The sequence below is a fragment of the Chroicocephalus ridibundus genome, chromosome 3 (genome assembly GCF_963924245.1).
Source record: "Chroicocephalus ridibundus chromosome 3, bChrRid1.1, whole genome shotgun sequence".
In the NCBI taxonomy this organism is placed as follows: Eukaryota; Metazoa; Chordata; class Aves; order Charadriiformes; family Laridae; genus Chroicocephalus; species Chroicocephalus ridibundus.
In genome coordinates, this window is record NC_086286.1 from 78,167,034 (window position 1) to 78,188,252 (window position 21,219).

General features: G+C 38.7%; 1 protein-coding gene across 3 annotated transcripts in view; it reads left to right on the plus strand.

The window, feature by feature from the left end:
- The window catches only part of CDK19 (cyclin dependent kinase 19), a 132,562-nt gene that overhangs the window by 79,204 nt on the left and 32,139 nt on the right, over window positions 1-21,219 (plus strand). For all 3 annotated transcript variants that reach the window (XM_063329779.1, XM_063329780.1, XM_063329781.1), the window contains 2 exons: window positions 15,559-15,616; window positions 17,065-17,196. In XM_063329779.1, coding sequence (XP_063185849.1) covers window positions 15,559-15,616; window positions 17,065-17,196 — 190 coding nt within the window. The remainder of the gene's footprint in view (window positions 1-15,558; window positions 15,617-17,064; window positions 17,197-21,219) is intronic.

The following is a 21,219-nucleotide window of genomic DNA, read 5'->3' on the forward strand; positions in this document are numbered from 1 at the left end:
ATCATAGAATGGTTTGAGTTAGAAGGGACCTTACAGATCATCTAGTTCTGACCTCCCTGCCATGGGCAGGGATCTTCTTTCCCTATGCCTTCTAGCTTTTAACTTTCATTAGTAATTTAAGAATGAATAGTGTGATCATGGTTGTGTATTTTTAAGCTATTACAGTCTATAGTTCTCACATGTCTTAGTTTATATATACTTATTGTAAAGCATTTGGAGACTATTGACAAAATCCTTTATGAAATAAAAAGAGGGGTTTTATCTATTTTGGGTTTGGCAGGCGCTTTTTTTTGTGGTTTGTTGTTTTGTTTTGTTTTTTTTTTAACAACAGATAAGTTTTTGTCTTTACCCTTTAAAATAAAAAAAAAAACAACCAAAAAATTTAACTTTCTAGAAATGTTTGTTATGTATATTATTGGAAGTATATGTATTACAGACTACGGGTTTTTTGGAGGTGTCAAGCTGATCCCATATCATGTTTAATTAACTTGCCATTATTTTGCAGGGCCAGTTTGTAAGTGTGTCTGAAAATCTTCACCCACAGACTTCAGTCCAGAATCTGCCTCGATTGGTGATTGATTGAAAAATCTTTTAATAGTTGGTGCTAAAAGCTGTCTGCAAGGATTCCAGCTTAATAGCTAATTAGCTCTTCCACATGGTATTACAGCATGGTGGTACAGCAATATCAGCTCAGTGTGTAAGAGGGATCTTGGTGCTTACTATAGAACTATTATAAAAGCAAATAATTGCAGAGACCTGAACAAGTAAATAAATAAATAAATAAATAAATGATAATGTGTTAGGTTAAATTTTTCTAAGATGACTTAATGGGGTTTTTTTGGGGTTGTGCTGCGTATGTCATTTGGAAAGTGCCTAATCTTCAAAAGTGGTTAACGATCAGACTCCCACACATTGTCTTAAGTTGGCTACCTAAAATATTTAAGCACCACCTGTTTATAACCTGCCAAGAACTGCTTTTTGGTTTGCATTAATGAGGATAAGTAATGCTAATACCTAGTGTATTTGTTCATGAAAGCGTCTGTTAACATAATTGTCTCTTGATGCATTTTTAGCAGGTAATAAAATAAAAATGAAGATACTAGTAATACAGTAAAGAAACAAACTTTCAGAATCTGAAATGCCATGTTTGTAGCAGTACCTTACACTAAATAAATATATTTAATATTTTAATTTTTAATTTCCCCCCCAAAATTCTTGTACACTTCTGAAGAAGGGAAATGAAGAAATTACTTGCTCCTTGTCTAAATTTTTTCTGGCCTGGTTGCCTTCATTGCTTGTCCCAACATATTTTTTTTCTTCTGTTTGCATTCACAAATAAAGACGGTTGTAGGACAGAAGATTAATGTTTTACTAGCTACTGTGTTGCTTTTAACAAGGAATAATTTCTATGAACACTTCAAGTCACTATGTTGAATATGCTCAATACAAACACTCTTTATCTTACCTGGCTTATTTTAAATTTGAGGGCTGGAAAGCTGCCATAAATATTATGGAAGCCTTAATGGAATAATCATGAATTTGACATGTCATTGCCTTAATCTTGTGTTGACTTTGTAAACACAGTAAGAAATTAGGGCAGGCGGATAAACTCATTATTAGTCTAGAGAGATTTCTGCTCTGCTACAGCTCAGTTATCATACATGTAGTCTCTAAACTGAGGAACCTCTTCATCTGAGACTTGCAGGTCAGAATATAAGCATGTTTTCTTTATGGAGATAACTTTATTGTGAGTGCAAGTGAGAATATGAACTCAGAACCCTTTAGCTGCTCTACGTGCCTGTGGGCACACTTTTACCAACGGTATCCTGCGGTAAATACAAGATACCTTTATTCCTTCATGAAAAGGAGCAAGTTGCTTAGTGCTTACTACAAGATACCGCACGATAAGAGTGTGCCCATGGCAGTCACCCGCATGTTAGCAGAGGTGCTGACAACTCACACTTTTACTGAGCCTAATTAATTTGTTCATCTAGCTGCATGAATTTCTAAGGCTACTCCAAACGTGTTACTCTGCACGTGAAAATGCCTGTAGAAAATACTAAGAATGTAACCGTGACTATTTAACGGATGTATGTATAAAACACTTTTTAAGTGGGATCTCACACCTCATTTATGCTGTTGAGAAGCACTAAGCTGTTTGGTTATTCAAAGCAAATGTATGAGGGGTCCAGGCATTTCCCGCCAGCACCAAAGTGCTGTGTGAGCTCTTTGTGGCCAGGGTTTTTAGGTTCAAGAATGCCTAAGCTCTTGCGAAATTTCTATCCTCAAACACTGTTTTGTTGCTAGTAAGAGATTCATAGATGGAAAGGAGGGAGCAGCATTCACAGCTCTAAAGTGATAGAGTTGTGGAGCTATGAATCTTCCTTAGTTGTGTCCGCCATACTATGTCTTGGTATCTGCAGAATCTTTATTTTGAAATTTTGGAGGTGCTGGTTTAAAATGAATGGCTGCAAAGTATTCTGCAGAAAGAAAGACTCTTCTGGATAAGGAAGTGATGTTTTTCTCCGTGAAAACCTGGAAAACCCTAGAAGCAGTTATGGGTAGGGAAAAATACTTCTCATGCCTAAGACAGCAGGGTACATTACAGTACTTACAGCCTTTCCTTCCAGCTTGTCTTGGGCTGTGACTGGTGATACTAAAACACAAATTACAAATGTCATTCTACAAAGTTAAACAGTTTTATGTAAAAAACAAACAAACAAAAAAAAACAAAACCAAAAAAAAACCAAAACCAAAAAAAAACCAAAACCAAAAAAGGTAATTATTGAAACTCAATATTTATCAAGCTGTGTAAATACTATGGTATCTGAGAAACGCAAATATTTCTCTTTTCCAAGACAAGAAAACTTATCTTGGACTGTACATACAGCAGTTAAGTAACTGGGATAAATGCTTGAGACTCTTAAAAGATAATTTGTGGTCTCCATAACTTTTTAATTGGTGTATTAAATCTTAACTTTAAGTAGTTTTTCTTTTCTTGAACCAAGTTCAGGTTTTCGGTCTCTGTGTTCTGAGACATTTTTTGCTCTGTTACTCATATCCCTTTCCCAGCCTCCACCAGCTATGCCTGTGGCTGCAGACAGTTTCCTTGGTCTCTGTCCCTTGCTCCTGGTGTTTTATAGGTCGGTCTTTTCTTGAAAGAACCCCTCTGGTTACTGTTCTCCGAGTTCTCTCCCTCCCTGACATCACCCCCCCCAAGCCCTGTCTGTGCAGTTGCTGTTTCTTCCCTACATGAAGTGCGCTGCTCTGCGTTCACTCCTCTGCCCTCTTGCTGTACTGCCCTCTCCAGATCTCCAAAGCACCAGCCGTTTGTTCAGTACTTTACCCATTCTGCCCTTTGTGCATGAGAAGGGTTGCCTGAATTAACAATAAAATACTTGAATTGTGTTGTTGTGTAGGTAGTGGTCACTCGTGTTTGGAGTAGCAGTATTCTAGATCTATAACTTTCAGTTGTTTGTGGTTGTTAACGAAAGTATGTTCTGGATTGAAATGGTTTATGCTTGTTCCTACCTGGCCTGTTAGAAAATTATTTTAAATTGGTGGAAAATCAGCTTAAGAACATTTAATTTATCTGAAGAATTGTCTTGGTGAGAAGGTTTCAGATTGTTTTGAGAAGCTGGTAATTCTGAATTACTGTTGATTTAAGCATTAGGCCTTCAGTTCTTCAGTCAGATCTAGACCATGTAGACCTTTATTGTCAGACTGGGCTTGTGCTGTATTGAAGATTGGTGCTTGTCCTACAGAAGGAATACCATAAAAATTTGAATGCCAGCTGAACATTAGGCTCCTTTCCATAGCGTTTACTTATAAAATGAGCAGAAAGGGAATGCAGTATTCTTCTAAATTTTACAGAGACTATGTACATTAAAATTACTTTGTATTGAGAGACATTATAGTCATCATTAATGTAAACACACGCAGGGGTGCTACTTAGTATCTCTTAGTCTCATTTGTGTGAGGGAGTATCCAAAACCAGCAGGTAATGAATAAATCTCTTTCAGGCTTCAGAAAGCAGGTAGAAATATTGTAACTTATGAATCTATCACTAAACATGTCCATTGTTACCTCTGCCTGACTTCTTAGGCTATTTTCATGTAGAGCAAAAAGGCTTAAGAGGATCATCATATCGTGTTGGTCTTTTGCAAACTTTATGATACTGAAGTCTGACACTGAATATTGGTATGGCAGTGTATCAAACGATGTTTCGCTGTGTCTCCTGTTAGGTTCACGGCCTCATAAACATCTCATTACTGATTTTTGATGCAAAGGAATGGTTGGAGCCCTGGCCAGGACAGAGCGGCTTGAGCACAAGAGCGGGCTGTGGCAGAGCACACCGGCTACCCGGGAGCCCTGCTTTAAGGGGCACAGTTGTGCATCTTGAGATGGATGATGTGGGCATTCTGCTCTCCAGGTTAATGTTGTGAAACAGTTGCGCTTCTGAATAACAGTGGAATAACAGTGGGACAGGGAACTGCTGGAAAGGGTGCAGCAGAGGGCTACCAAGATGATTAGGGGACTGGAACACCTCTCTTATGAGGAAAGGCTGAGGGATTTGGGTCTCTTCAGTCTGGAAAAAAGACGTCTGAGGGGGGACCTTATCAACACTTATAAATACTTAAAGGGTGGGTGTCAGGAGGATGGGGCCAGGCTCTTTTCAGTGGTGCCCGGGGACAGGACAAGAGGCAATGGGCACAAACTTGAACATAGGAAGTTCCACCTAAACATGAGGAGGAACTTCTTTACCCTGAGGGTGGCAGAGCACTGGCACAGGCTGCCCAGAGAGGTGGTGGAGTCTCCAACTCTGGAGACATTCCAAACCCACCTGGACATGTTCCTGTGCAACCTGCTCTAGGTGACCCTGCTCTGGCAGGGGGGTTGGACTAGATGATCTCCAGAGGTCCCTTCCAACCCTATGATTCTATGATTCTATGAAATGGGATCCAGCATTTGTTACCACAGTTGTAGCACGCCCCAGGCAGACCCACTTACTGGTTACTTTTAAAACTCCATAGCTGCTTGTTCAGATGGAGACACCTTGGAACAACCCCCAAGGGGAAACTAAGAGAATCAGTTTTCTCCAACTTTATGATACAAAACTGGGTTTGAAATACAACTGTTGCTAAAGAACCTGACCATTGGTGTTCAGCTTCTTAAAAATCAGAGTCTGAATGGACATGAGGATCCCCCAAAAGTCTGGAAGCTGAGGAGTGAGGAAGTATCTTCAGTGTGAACTGACTGAGAGATGGAGAGAGATTTTTATCTGGGGCGTGGGGTGGACAGAGTAATAGTGATAAGCCAGGGAAAGAGTTTCTGTTAGGATGGATTTTAAAGGGTATGTTTTGCTTAACTTTCTTTGTAATGAAACTGTCAGCTGAGCAGTGGTACTCTGTGCATCCACTCACTTTGCGGTCCATAGTTGCTTTTGCCCACTGCAAGCCATGTGAGGTTGTGCTGCCTCAACTGATACATCAGTAAGTCGTCTAGAACGTGGTGACTGGATGGTGAGTCTGAGACCTTATGGTCCACTGGATGTTAAATCCCGATTAGTATTGGTGTAGGCGTCAAGGCTTGTATTAGGGTGATAAAATTCCTCCTGAAGCCTCACCACTGGTCTGCTGGACAAATCATGGTGAGAACAGGACATGTAACTTATCCCTGCATATATTGGAAGCCAACAACTTGCTTCAAGAAGATGCTCTGAAAAGGATTATAGAAAGATTGGGGTTACGTTGTAAATTATTTCCACACAAAAGAGGAGTTGATGCTGTAGTATAACAGACACTTAAACTGGTCACATAAAGATTAGATTTTCTAGTCTTTAGGCTCAGCATGAAAGAAGCAGGGAGCAGAGATGGGTCCTCATATTTTTTTCCCTTGAGATTATAAGCATAGGAAAAGAGCATGTATATGAAAAGTGGATAAATAGTGTCGCTTAATGCTGCAAGATAATGTATGTAATAAACTGACAGGAGCTAATTAAACAATATGAAATGTTACTAGATATAAACCTTTGATTGTTAAAATCCCATAAAGCTTAATGTATTTATTGCTTTTCTAAATCGTACCAAAAGCTTCTACCCTAAAATAATAATGAAAGAAATGTATTGCATAGTTCTGAGTCCTTTAAGCTATATTCCCATGCCCAGACCCCTGTCCTCTGGGGTCAGACAAAAAGGGACTCGTAAGACCCACTCAACATGGAAGTAACCTCTGTAGGTAACCATGCTATTTTTTTCTTATTCTTTTCCTCCTTTGAAATTTCCATTAAAGGACTTTTATTATTTCAACCTAATTCAGTCAATCTAAGCTATCCAAGCAGAAGCTGGGTTTGTAATGAAAATGGGTTACACTTATAACTATTCATTTGGTACTATATTATTTATTGCAGTCAGAAAAGCTTTGTTAATTCTCTGACTCTAGCAGACTCTCTGGGGAATGGAGGTATTGGAGTTTTACTGCCAAAGATACTTTGTGAAAGGCAATTAACAAAATGTTTTATGGCAGTGTCAGCAGTCTCACTTTCAGTCGTTGGTCCTGTGATTGGATAGAGGCTTCATCCTCCTGCCTTAATAACCCTACTAAACTGGGAGGAGTAGTCAGAATATCGTATAAAACAAATGCAAGGATTTGGCGATGGTGAAATTTAGTGCTGCAACTGAAAGAATTACCAGATAGAGCAATTATGGTATCTAATTTTCATGCTGCTCTAACAGAAACAAAGTAATGCAAATAAGCAAAGAGTTCCAACAGCAGGAACACGTGAGAATCTCATCATCTCATTTCCCCCTCCTCTCGTAGCCTTTCTCATGTAAGTGTTCTGTCAGATGTGCTGTCTCTTAGCTTTTGCCTTTAAAAAGGTGAAGAAAGTGATAGTGTTTGTAATGTTTCACACGTGCAAATATCTTCTCAGTTTACTTGCCTTTGGGTAGTTATTCTGATTAAAGATCATGTGTGAAGAATATCTAATAAGGACTTGAAGGCAGAGATGCATAGATTTGGCTTGACTTGCAGTATCTTGGGGCATTCAGGATGTGTCTTGAAGCCCCAACAGAGGGAGAGTTTGACTGTGCTTTTATGGAGTGAAAATTATTTCTCCATTTCCTCTTTGTGATATATTAAAAAGTAGAAAAAACTTCCAAATTATTTCGGAGGTGAGTCTGTCTTCTGTTCCCATGCATGATGGGCTGCACATCTGCACCGCTCAAAAAAGGGGTAGCAGAGGTTGAGCAATCTGTCTTGTCCTGTGCTCTGCTTGGTGCTCCCAAAGAGCCCAGACGAGGTCTAAAGACAAGGCCCTAGATGATTGCTGAGTAGCTTCATGGAATTTTGCTGGAGTGTGCACTGTAATGTGTTGAAAATCACAGGGACAATGCGAATTCAGTGTATTAGTTAAACATTTGTTTTGTGACATTTTATTTTGCACTGGTAATTTAAGATCATATTTTTCTCTTTGTTTCCATCTTCCCCCTTCTTTGTCCTTCTCAAGGTTGCATGTAACATTTTAAGTTCAAATATGCTATTGCAGCACTAGCACCAGCAGAATGCTTTGGATAATGTTGCATAGCAACACAAAATTTAATTTCTGTCAAACGTTTTGGCATTCTCCTAATGTGAGGATTTTTTCATTCTTTTCTTTTTCACTTGAACTGCATTGTCGTTGATGGGGGTTGAAACCACTGGTACACTAGTACATTGTGAAGATTGTTATAATAGAAGCAATGCCCGACATCCAAAGTTGTCTGGAGTTTTCATTTTTGTCTTGCAGTAATTTAATGCTCTGTCAGCCATAAGAAACTGAAAGAAATGTTGTGTGAAAGAAAGATTGTTTCATTTCTGAACTTTTATATAGCCCAGAATTATATTCTCCTCTTGTGATTACTCTTATTTCATATTCCCCTTGTGTTTGCAGTCCATTTTCCAGTGACATAACTGCAACTATATTATCCATTGATTAACCAGGGAATAGAGTTCGGTGGGTAGTCTTTTCCTCTTTCAGGAATGATCAAACACCTTGAGTTTATAAATTAAATATCTTTTCTAGCAATTGCCTAAGAAGCCATTGTTTCAAATTGATTTTGAAGCAGAGCATTCTTACAAGGAGCATGGATGTTTGGCCATTTCGGGGGAGTGCCTGGGTAGGGCTGAGGGGAGTGAATTTAAAGAATTAATGTCATTTGAGGTATACGCTTAATTACCTCTCAGGAGAAGAGCCAACCTGTGAAAAATGAAGTAAAACAGAGAAATGAATACTTTACCTGACCACTGATTTCATTATCATAAGGGTAGTTATATATGAGAGTAACTGAAGGCATGGCAACCTGAATTGACTGTACTGTTTAGTTTGTCTGTATGTGATTCTATGATTTGATTAAAATGAAGGGGGGGGTTGAGGAAGTTCGTTCTTTCCCATGGTAAAATACATTTGTAGTGAATGTATTCCAGAGTCTGGACTTCTAGTCTGACTCTGTCATCTCAAATATGTGTTTTCGGTGTTACATGGAGGTGTGTAACTGTTCAGCCAAAGGTGCAATAGGATTATAACAGGGTGACAGAGCGAGCTTTGCGCGCGTCAGCTTTACTGCCACCGCACTCAGCAGTGTGCAGCATTTTCAGCGTGGACTTTAACTGCCTAATGAGAGGTTGTAGAGAAGATGAAGACATTTTAAGAGGTATGCAGAGAAAGGGGCACAGGCACACATTTCCTCAAGAGGCGTTTTGATTAGGTGATGGGAAACAATTTTTTTGTCATGAGAGTTGTCAGACAGTGCAAGGCGTTGTCCACCAGAAAGGCTGAGGAACTGCCATCCTTGGAGAACCGCAGCTCCCAAAGTTACGGCACTCAGCAACCTGATGCAGCTTCAAAGTCAGTTCTGTTTTTGAAGTTGGCACTGTTTTGAGCAGGGTGGTGACCTCCCCGTTTTGAGCACCACGTGACCTCCAGAGGTCCCATTCAGCCCAAAGCATTGTATGATTTTTCCACTGATTCTCCAAAGAGTATCCAGAGTCATGGGCTGGTTTAAATCAGTTTGTAATGTAGCCTGCGTAGTCACATCTTTGCTGTTGTTGTAGGCTAGATAATCTTAAGTTTACTTCAGGGACTTTTTTTTTATCTTCTTTTTAATATGTGCAGATGTATGGTTGCACTGTAGGCATACTTCTAGTATTTCTGCTTTCTTTTGCTTTCTGTGCATAGAGGAGTTTTATAAGAATATAGAAACATGAAAAGATTTCTTTGATAACTAGCGTCGGTATGAAAACAGTACATTTCCCCTCTCAACATCTAATGGACACAGGCAAAGAATGTGTTTAACCAAAGTCTTTAAAAAGGCATTCCAAAGAAATATTTCAGATATCTTCTGTACAGTTTGTTCTTACTTCTAGCTACTTAACATCAGTTCCAGAGCTTAGAGGTAAATTCCATGCTTCTGGTTGCCATTAGAATTTCTGCTATCTGGAATTAATGATTCTTTTGACCATATGAGTTCATCAGCTATGAAATACATAAGTCTCTAACATAATCTGACACCATGGTTTATGATGGAATATCCACTTTCTATCTCTCAGAATTATACAAAAGATTTTTTGCCTCTCAGTCGCACACGCTTCCATGTCTTTATCAATTCTGTATATGTTTCATTTAAAAATTATTTTTAAAAGAAGCAGGAGTGGAGATAAAAATAATTGTTACCATGTGTGTATTATTATCATATTAATAAATATGTTTATATGCATTAAATTTAGTGTCCTACATGCTGTTAATACATTTGAAAATGTTTTTGTTGTCACCAATGTTCCTCTGATGATAATCAAGTACATTTTCAGTTTTAAAGATAACAATCTGGTGACACTTAGCTGTATAATTTTATGTGTCTGCATTTTTTTGTATTTTCATTTTTTATTGCAAAAGGTTTTGGACTGCTTATTTTTCTTAGATTTAGCTATAAAAGCCTTCTGTGGTACGCTTTACTTATTGTGTTGACATATATTTGCTTCATGTGTCTGCCTCTATTTGTGTTTTTTTTTCCTCCTTTCTAGATTTAAACAAGTTTTTATTTCGTTTGAATGACATACTATTTCAAAGCATTTTGCATTCCTTGTGATTTACCGCCTTTTAAGATTGTGGTCTGTAGTAATCAGCTTTGGTTTTGGCCTTGTTCAATTTGATAGTATCTGTAGAAACTTTATTGATTTGAATTAAATGATAAATACATTGATGAGATTTGTTAATGATATTGCTTTGCAACGTCAATCATTTTAACAGAGTAGAGAAATAGTATTAGAAAATTGTATGGATTTACAAACCTAGGCAAAAAATATGAGATAGGTCTTTTTTGTAAAGCTAAGGATAACAGCTGAAAAATAAAACCAAGTTGAAAGTGATGCTGTGTAATCAGAGCAGTGGCTCTTATTAGAGTTCACAGTATGTAAGGCTTGTAAAAAGAAACAGATGTGAAGATATTTTACTCTATATGGTATACTTTTGTCTAGTGCTCAGTATCAGAAAAACGGTGACCAAACAGCTTTCTAAAAAAGGAGAGGGAAGTGACGATAACAAATTTTCTATACAGTTTTCAATATATGGAGGTAATGTGACTGGAAGTGATAGTGATTTGGAGGTTTGCAGTGCATAATAAAATCTTTTTAGAACCATTTCTTTTTTAAATCCTGCTTTAATTAGATCAATGGTTATCAAAAGTGTTAGACCAATACACTGGCACGCTGGTACTGAAAACGATGTCTGGGTTTGAATAGCATTGACTTAAGGCAGGAGAGTGCCTACGTTTCCTTGTGGATGAGAAGAGCAAAAGCTTTGTTTGCAAATTTCTGTGAAGCATCTGCAGCTCCCTTGTAATCTTGAACTTAAAGGCTCAGTGATCTTTTGGGCAGTGCCCGCGGAGTGGAACACACTCATCTCATTTAGGACCTTTGTCTTTTGTTAAAGCAGTGTGCTAAAAGCTGAGACGAAATCACCGCTACTCTTGGTTTTGGCTTGTGAATTGAAAGCGCATCTATGTATCAACACTACACTGTTTACAATTGCTTTTTTTTTTTAAATAATTGAGGCTTGAAAAGACTTCGTTGCAAGCCAGTTTCTTTAATTGTGGAGAGAGCTTTTATCTGAAAGACTTGCAATATCTTTTACAATAGAAGCCTCTTAATTTCAGATTATTCTTTGTTCAGTGATACATTCCAAAAGGGAAACACATTTGTTTGGATATAAACAATAAAGAATGGTGTATGGAAAGTGGTATGTCCCTATGGACGTTTTCTCACAGGAATGTAATTCTGCACCAAATCTCTTAAGAATTGTGTCACCACTGTACTTGAGGAGATAACAACAATAACCATTAAAAATAAAGTATTGCCATCTATTGTTAGGCTGTTGTTCCTGTTTTGGCCTGTTATGCTCTTTCAAAAACGTAGATGTTTTATTTTCCTTCAACCTTTATTCTAATCTACTGTCTAAATATTTAAGTAGGAAGCATATTGATTAAGATAACATGGATGTCCATATGAGTCTCGTTCATGATACTTCTATTATTTATGAAAACATACTTGTTAGCCTAGCAGGTTCATTTCTCTCCCACCAGGATCCCTTAATTGCTTTATTCCCACTCTCTCACTGATGTAGAAAAGTAAATACGTTATCCATGCTTATCTCTTGTAAAGAACCCATCAAATTATTGCCATCTACATCCCCTTTGGCAGATATTTCAGGTTTTTGCCCTAGTTGTTTGTTGCTGTTGACGTTGCTCTTTTTTTGCGAATATTCTTTAGACAGTCAAACCTCAACTACATTTCTCAACGGGGATTTCTCTGTTCATTTTTATAGTTGATCTTAAATGTGAGACTCCTAACTCTTACTGTTTCTGTTGTTTCTATAGCAACCAGATAGGTGGAGATGAAGCAGCATCGCTTTGCTTCCCAGCTGGTGTTTTGTGTTCTCAGCAAGGGGAGAGTTTGAGGAAAATAGAGAGGGGATTAATTGGGATGTAACTGGCTCAGAAGGGTAGTCCTTGTTAAGTTACTTTACCTTTTACCTAAGGAGTTAGTTAATAATTTTAAGCAGAGCTTCTCAAACTTTTGTGAATAAAATTCTGTCCTCTCAGGAAGACACATGATTTACTCTAAGTATGTGTCAGGATTTGATCTCAGCTGCTTGGGCCTTCATGTTTTCTTCCACCTAAACCCCCTTTTTCTTCACCATGTGGGCAGCAGTAAGATTGTTTTCAGAAACTAGACTGGTGTTTATAACTTGCACGTAGCCTGAACATACATGAGGGTACAGGGCTTTTTAATTTCTCCAATTCCCACTTTTTAATCTGAATTTTGCAGCTGTCCAGTAACTATACAGTAACTGTCCAGTAACTAGCTGTCATACTAGACTATAATTCTATAGTAGGCTATTAAGTGACTATCTCAGAGTAAAATGTTTTGATACTTAAATCCTACGTATCCAGAGATTAGATTAACATGTTTTTCCTTCTCCAGAAAGCAGAAGTTGTTTGCGTTCACTTTAGCAGTCCTCTCTCTTACCTCATGATGGAAGTGCTCATTACCTACATTCCTGAGGATCTCCAATGCCATGTTAATACCTCTGAAATAACCCAAAGACTTTCCTCCATACCTGAGCACGTGAGGTTCTGTTACTCTGCCTTGGTGCTGTTTATTTAGCCAAGGCCCCGAGGAAGCCCCCCTGCTCCATAAGGGTTGGGTTGCTCTCAGCGTGGCTTGTGTATCATGAAGGCTCTGGGGAGGTGAGGAGTTTTACTTTACGGTGTTTAAGCCATTATTATACAAAACAACCACAAAACACATGACCTATGTTTTAAGCTCCTCTGAAGCTTTTTATTTTTATTAAATAAACATTCATGGGCACAGGAGCTGGATATTATTTGTCTCATCTCAGAAAGATGGGTCCTATCAGGTTAGAATTACTCTTCAACTGGTTTAGTGTACATACAGTTGAAAATGCTTTCTGAGCCAGAACAGCTCTGATTAGCAAGAGGAACTAGGAAAGTTCTTATCTTTTTAGTAGCTGGTAACCAAGCAGTAATTTGCTCATGTGGGAAATAAGAAGCAAGTTCAGGTGTGTTCTCCTTCTGACTTAAGGAACAGGTTTGAGTGAAGACTTCTCACCCCACAGGAAGCTGCTGCAATGTGAGCTGTTCTTGAGGGAGTGGTCTGCAGGTCAGTAGGGATCCAGCAGGCATCAGGATGCCATGCGTGATATGCCTGTCATCTCCACATTGGCGGTGGTGCCTCAGGAGAAGCACTTGTTTTTTTGGAAATTAGGCTAAGTTTTTTCCTTTTTTTTTTTCCACACTTTATTCCTTCTCTGTTTCTCCTCTCTCCCTGTAGTTGACCCTGCTTTGAGCAGGGAGGTTGTACTCCAGAGGTCCTTTCCAACCTGGACTATGCTGTGAATATTTTGGTTTATGTCAGCAGATAAAATTGTGCTTTTTTTCTATGAAAAAAATTGCTGCTGGAAGAATCTTGTAATACTAAAGGGTAAAATATGAATCTTATGAGATGTTTTGTTTGGAGAATCCTGTTGTATCTACTTCGATTTTTAAATTTTATCGTAGTACATCTTCTGGTGTTATGCAGTTTATCTCTCACAACATAATTCTTCTACAGAAAAAAACTAACCGAGAAATGGGTGTAGTAACGACACTTTTGTCAGCTCTGTTCATGTGACAAATAAATGCATTTTATAGTGCCTAAAATCCAATCCTGAATGTAAAGGTCTATTGAAGTGTTTTTGATTCATACTCAACTCTCAATCAAGGTTGCGAGGCAGGATTTTAGGTTAGAATTCTGACAAGGAAACTGGAATTTTGCTGTCTTGGTTGGGACAATTTTAGCTATGTGATTTCTAACAGGGGTAAAGTGTAGTGCGAACTCGCATGCTTCCCTTTTTTGCCTGATTTCTGAATATGAAGAATGGGATTGATCTGTTCTCCAGAATATTCAACTGAGGGTAATACATTAATGTGAAACCAGAGTTTGATCAGTTGCCTTGAAGTGTTGATTTCATTATTATTAAATACTAGCTAAAAGCAAGCACCACCTTTATCTTTCCTGGATCTGCTGGTGAGTGTTTACTCAAGATCAATTAAAATAGCTATTGCGTTCTCCAAGAAGGGAGTGCATATACCCTCTTGAAGGATTCAAAAAATACCTTGGGGAATAAGAAGTCAGGGATGTTGTTGAGAATTATCCTGAGATTAGAAAAGGAGGAGTAAAAGTTGCAATGGCATCTGGAGCAGGGTTGGAAAGAGAGGCTATGGCTGGAGCTAGGGAAAAAGCAATGTCTAGCGATGGGAGTGAGGTGGGAAGGGAGGACAGCTTCTTGGGGGAAAGGAGAAAGAATAGGTGAAGTAATGACTTTTTCTTTGTTGTTGTTGGTTGTTTTTCAAAAGAGCTAAGGATTTCCAATTCCAAAATTCCAATTTTAAGCCAAATTAGTTATCTTAGTTTGAGCGTCTCATTTCAGGTAAATAGTGGCAAGTGTTAGGAACTGAGAAATTAAGTGAGATTCTGATGTTGGCTTTCTGGACATCTCTTTCAGATTTTTGATCAAATCCTGCTCGAGCAGACCTCTTCAGGCATTAGGGATTTTAAATGTAATTATTGTTTGGATGAGGCTTCCAAAACTTCTGCTTTGAAACTTTGTTATGCATCTCTTCATTCAAATCACTTAATGTTTTCAATCTTGTTTACTTCTTTACAGCTGTTAACACAATAGGGGAAAAGCTTCCAAGGAATGACTATTGATGTCCGAGGGAACCTAGATCCTAATTGCAGAACAATTGCCATGATGTCATGTGCAGATTTTATATGGTGTTCACAAGCGGCTGGTTACGAACAACTGCAGATTGCATAAAATGCCTGTAAAGGTTTTGTTCTATGTGTAAAGCTGCTGTGACACTGTTGAAAGCTTGTGGATGTAGCTGTCTGTGTATACTGTTTTAAGCGAATTCTCGTAACATGAAATGAACTTACTTTGTGGAAAAAAAATGCTTTTGCCAATATGTTTTTCATTATTCATACACTAAAAGCAAGCACAACTATAAAATTGTAGTTATATATGATGATAACAAAAGCAACTCTCATCTATGCATTTGAATGCCAATATTTGGCATAATTTTCAAGAAGTTATACTAGCAAAAGTAGTTCTTGCCAGATTATTGATGTGTAGCGTAAATGTTCGCCTTGCCTTAAAATTTACCTGTAGGAGACAGTCTCGCGGATGAACGTGATCATTCTGGTAAAGATGGAAATGCAAATTTAATTAAAGATTGCATTTCTTACTGTGAAATGTCAAAGTACTTTGCTATCTTTCTGATCGTGAAATTGGTAACTAGGGATAAAACCTAAATGTCAGGAAAGCGTAAAGGTATGCTAATTCTATACTTCTAAGGGTAGTGTTATAGAAATGTTTTCATTATAAAATAAATGTACATATTTTTATTATTCTTGAAGATAATTATCAAGACTGGTCAACTAAATATTCTGCTTTTTGCTTTCCAGAAACCAGCAAACATTCTGGTAATGGGTGAAGGTCCTGAAAGAGGAAGAGTCAAAATAGGTAAATATTTTGAGACAAGTTCATTGCACAGCTAAGGAATTACTTAAAAAATTGCTTCTTCACTGTAAGATAGAAACAAATCTTCATTATTCTTTGAGTGCGTGTATGCACAACATCTAGTTCAATTTTAAATCTCATTCACTGAGTTTATAAGTTTAAGTGATTCCAACCATATTATTAGACATTTATAAAGCTTGCCAAAGATATTTTGTGAGATAAAAGCATCTGTAAGAAACAAGAAAGTAATAAGCACATAGAACAACGTCCATGGCCAAGGTTCTTTTGACTTCTACTATGAGGAGTTAGTATAACATTGTTACTTATAAACTGTATTTGTTCTTAGTTATTTTTATATATATAATATCAATGCATGTGTTTGTAGAGGTCCAAAGGTTTGCTATGCAAAAGGTTATTTGGCATCAAGGTGGGGAACACCTGTAACTGTGATGGTCTTTATCCCAAATCTAATTACCTGTGCAGATCATAAGCCTTAGTCATGTGGATATAAACTATTTTAATAAAGCCATGTGGCATTCATCAGGAAAGAAGTAATATACAGGAACCTCTTTTCTATCCGTTGACTTTTGTTGTGTTTGAAAATGTTCAGCTAGCTGTTTTTGATTCATGTGCTTGTATTACTCTGGGTAACTGCAAGAAAATTATACTTGGTATTTCATAACTTTGGAAGCAGAAAGATTTAGGTGTGTTTGTGTAAAAGATAACTTTCAAACTTGGATTAAAATGTGTGGTTTTGAACATACACCCAAATTTTGTACTTTCCTATCTGGCATTTCTTAATTTTACGTACAAGGTTGTTTCTAGAGAGAGTTTTTGAGTTATACGAAATGAAGGCTTACATTTAAAATACACCTCTACCGGAGTGTGCACTCCCTGATTTCAGTAATTCCCAGTTAAAAAGTCTTTCCTGATTCTGGAGTTCATTCCTCCAAATGAAGTAGGAAAAATACTTTTCATACTTGGAAAAACAATCTATACTGCAGTCGTTTTGGTTTTGCACTTTGGGTAAATATATAGCAGTCACAAAGGCTCACAGTTTTGTAAACATATTTAAAAATAAAAGAGAAAATGTACATTAGAGACCCACTACTATTGACTTTAGTTAACTAGGTTTCTGTTGCAGTTCTATTTAAATGAATAGGCATCTGTTATGTAAAGTTTTACAATACCATAATGAAAAGACTTATAAGTCAAACATCATCCTTCATAGTTTTATAAATGAAGTAAATGCAATTTAGCCTTAGATAAATTTGGCCCAGTATTGTTATGAGTAACTTGTTGCTTTCTTAGAAACTTTGATTTGTAAGTTTTAATGCTTTTGAGCTTTTGATATAATTGCTTTTTGGCAATACTATTAAATTCTCATTTGTTTTTATTAACATTTTAATGTTCTCTTTTTTTTTTTTCTTTTCTTTCTTCTCCTCCCCTAGCTGATATGGGTTTTGCAAGATTGTTCAACTCACCTTTGAAGCCATTGGCAGACTTGGATCCAGTTGTGGTGACATTCTGGTATAGAGCCCCAGAGCTGTTACTTGGAGCCAGGCATTACACAAAGGCCATTGGTAAGTTCTGTGTAAGAAGGAGGTTTACCTCTAAGTGTTGTGAAGGAGGGTGGCGTTATAGTAGATATGATGATCAACTGACCAGCTACTTCTAGATTTTTTTCCTGAAGTAGCAGCAGAATGGTGTATGATCCAATCCATACAAGATTAATCCAACTTGAAACTTTGAGGGCTGTGCTTTTATTTTTCAGTATGAGTTAAGGTTAATGTTAGACATTTAAAATATGTTGTTTGTTTTGTTTTTAAAAGAAAAATATTCTTTGCATTGGTTTACATGGTTTTTTTGATATGGGCTCAGAAATCTTGTAATCTTGTAAACCTTCAAAAGGGAAAGAGCTATGATCGTTAAAGTGGCGTTCTCCTAGGGTGCTTCATGTCTTGATAAGGAGAGGGCAGTCTCCTGCACTGTGTACAATCTGCAAATCATTCACTCCTGATGACTTAGGAAGTTCCATGTTCAGGAAATGGTGGTGGCCAGGGTCTTGTCTTCATTCCCCCTTAGTAAATTCCATAAGCACAATCAGCCTTGGTGCCTAGCTGTTTCAAATAAAAACACTGAGATGCACGGGAGGTATCCTGTCTGCGTGATTAGGTTATATATTGAAGAGAACTGCAAAGGAAATGGCATCCCTCTGTTAAAGGGGTTAAATTGTTCCTATGTGTATAGACGGAGCTTTCTTGGCAGTTGTAGGCATTTTCCTGTTATAGACGTTTTAGGAGATGCTATGTAGGCCTTCATTCAGAAAGTTACAAAGCGCTGTGTTATACTAGCATCTCAGCTGAATGTTCATTTAGGTGGACCAACACTTTTAATTAAGTCTCACAGTCTGGCTTTTTCAAATAACTCCTGTTTATCAAACTATCATATACAGCAAAAGGTTTAAAAAATGAATAAACTGTCACCTGGCTTCTTTGATGTGGATTTGAGCTTTACGTTTCTTTATTGGTCTTCTCTCCCATTTGGAATCCTCCATTGGAGGAGGACCTGAGTTGGGCAAAATGCTGCTTTGCTTATTGATCTTGCTTTGAATGTGCAGAAACTGTTAAGGCCAAAAAGACTTGTACATAGCTCTATGGAGGATATATACGTCCAGTCTTGCAGGAACATAACATGCATTTCTATCCTTGGACAAAGTTTGTCAGCATCAGAAAGCCAAAAAGTTGGTGTTTATATGCTAGTGTCCCTTTTCATCTGCTGAAATGGAAAAGCATAACTCTTCAGCTGGCGATGTCTACATTAGCAAGTAGTGTGGCACAACAGAACTGCATCTCTAAAGCAAAATGGTACTGAAAACCTAGCATCCACATTGTACGTGTTTTGGAGAAAGGGGAGTACTTCGGGCTTTCTCTGGCCTGGTCCAGTGCTCGTTAGTGGCTGATGCACACATTTTGATTTAATTTAATCCCAAAGGAACTCATTTTGTGTACTCTGAGAGAGCTCTGCAATGCAAACTGAAGTGTCATAAGTATGGACAATCTGATCCGTTTCAAAAGCAAACTCTTTGTCCCAAGTAAAATACTAGTTGCAGATAGATTTGATCAGGTTGAAAGAGACCTTAGGAGGTCTCTTGTCCATCCTCCTGTTTAAAGCAGGGTCCTGGTCTGAATTCAGACCAGGCTGCTGAGGGATTTGTCCAGACAGGTCTGAAAACCACTTAGAACAAAGATTCCACACCCTCTCTGAATGACCTGTTCCAGTCCCAAATCATCCTCATAATGAAATTTTTTTTCCTTATACCTAGTCAGAACTTCTTGTTTCAGTTTATGCCTCTAATCTGTCATTCTCCTGTTGTATACCCCTGTAAATAGCCTGGCTCCGTTATCTCTGTCACCTCTACATAGGTACTGGGGGTGGCTGCTCATAGGTTCTTCTTCAATCTGAACAAGCTCGTGTCCCTCAGCCTCCTCTCCCAGAGCAGGTTCTCCAGCCTCTGACTGTTCTGGTGACTCTCCACTGAACTTGCTCCAGGTTAGCAAAGTCTGTCTTGTATTCAGGTCCCCAGAGTGGCCCAAATGTGGTCCAACAAGTTCTAAGTAAAGGGGAGTAATCGCTTCTCTCAGTCTACTGGCTGTACTCCTGTTGATACAGGCAATGCGTCCTATTGATGCTATTAGCCTTCATGACTACCAGACTGGCTCATGTTTCACCTGATGTCCACTGGAAACCCCACAACCTTTTTTGCAGAGATATTCTCCAGCCAGTCAGTCCCCCACCTGAAGCATTTCAGGGGGTTAGTCTGTCATGGGTGCTGGAGTTTGTATTTGTCCTTGTTGAATTTCATGAATTTCCTGTGGCCCATTCCTCCTGCCCATCTAGTTCCCTCTGAATGTCAGCTCTACCCTCAAGCATATCAACCCTTTCCCCAGTTTTCCCTCATGCACAACCTGATGGGGGATGTTCCAGCTCCTCCTCCTTGGCATTGGTAAAAATACTAAGTTGGATAGGTCTCATAGGCCTCCGTAGTACTTCACTTGTAATCAGCCTTCAGGTTAGAGTATAAACTGTTAACCACCGTCCTCAGACCCTGATGATCCAGCTAGTTTTTCCTGAAGCCCACGGTTCTGCTACTAGCTGTTGCTACTCCATGGTTTCATGGTTGTTACAGATAAGACTGACATTGATTATCACATCCCCAACCAGTTCCTCCTTATTGCTGAGTTACGGCTCTGAAAGATGACACATGTAGCGTCTGTATGAAGAAATTTACCCCAACATCCTCCAGAAACCTTTGCAAGGTCCCTGAGGTGACCCTGTTCATGTCTTGTTTATTCTCCGTGATGCTATGGAGTCTGTTCACCTCCTCCCACAGCTCCTTTTGCTGGTGTCACAGTACCTCAACCAGAATGTCTCCCGCTGCGAGGCCAGTGTCACCCTGCAGCCAGAGTCCTGGGTAGCAGCATCCTCCCTTGAAGCTCTGTCTCAGTTTGAGGCCTCTGATTTCCCAGGGTATCTTCTCCCATGGGTACTGGGGATGGAGCCTTGTAGTGTCCCCCCCATGGTTGTGGCACAATCCCATGTTGTCTGAAGCAGACTCATAGGGCTGGCTTTGCATCTGCGATTGCTGACTCCCAAAGTCTCTGTTTGCTGCACTCTGCAGCGGGTGGAAATAGTTACTAGAAGTGTTTAAAGAAAATGCCAACAGGATTATCTTAAACGGCTGTAAATTAGATGCTTAAACTGCCCTGACTATGTTGATATGTAAAACGTGGGTGTGAGCGGACCAGATCACTGAGTGACCTGCCTGCGTGGTACTGGGAAGTTGCCTTAACCTGACAGTTACCTGTTTTTGATAGATAGCACATTGTTTGCAGATTTAGGTGAATGATATGTACCATTATCTCAGGATATCTCTTTGAAGTACGAATTAGTATAATGCTGTTGTTTTTTTAATTATGTCATAAATTACTTGCCTCTTGCCCTGAGGGATCTGTAGTCTATGCTAAAACATAGGCAGGGAGTCCCCATGGAAGTTTAGAGGATGATGCCGCTTCAGAGAGATCTGGTTTTGCTAGCAGTTTATTATTCTGAGGCTTTTATTTCTTGTATCAGACCCGCACCAGTGAATCCCCAGGAGGGGGTGTGAATGGGTCGTGCAGTACCTGGTGCGCAGTGTGAGTGCCAAGGGCACTTGAAAAGGTTTGGGCAGCAAAGTAAAAAATATGGAAATGAAAACAAGGAAAGTTGCAAGGTGAGATTTGTAGGCTGAGTGAAGGATTAGAGGAGCATGTGGCTGAAGAGAAGAGAAAAGAATAAAGGTACCTGGAGGTGATCTGCGTGCAGCTTTAAGGAAGAAGTGGGTAATGAAAGGATATGGTGTAGGGGAGAACCTTGTAGAGTGGGGTTGATAGTTGGACTCGATGATCCCAAGGGTCTTTTCCAACCTAAATGATTCTGTGATTCTGTGAAATGACAGTGGTGATGTTCATGCAGTTCATGAGTCCAGTCTTGTGTTTTGCTTCTAGAATTATGTGCACTTAAAGGCAATCTTAATGAGCTAAGCACACTATGGAGAGTTTAAGTTG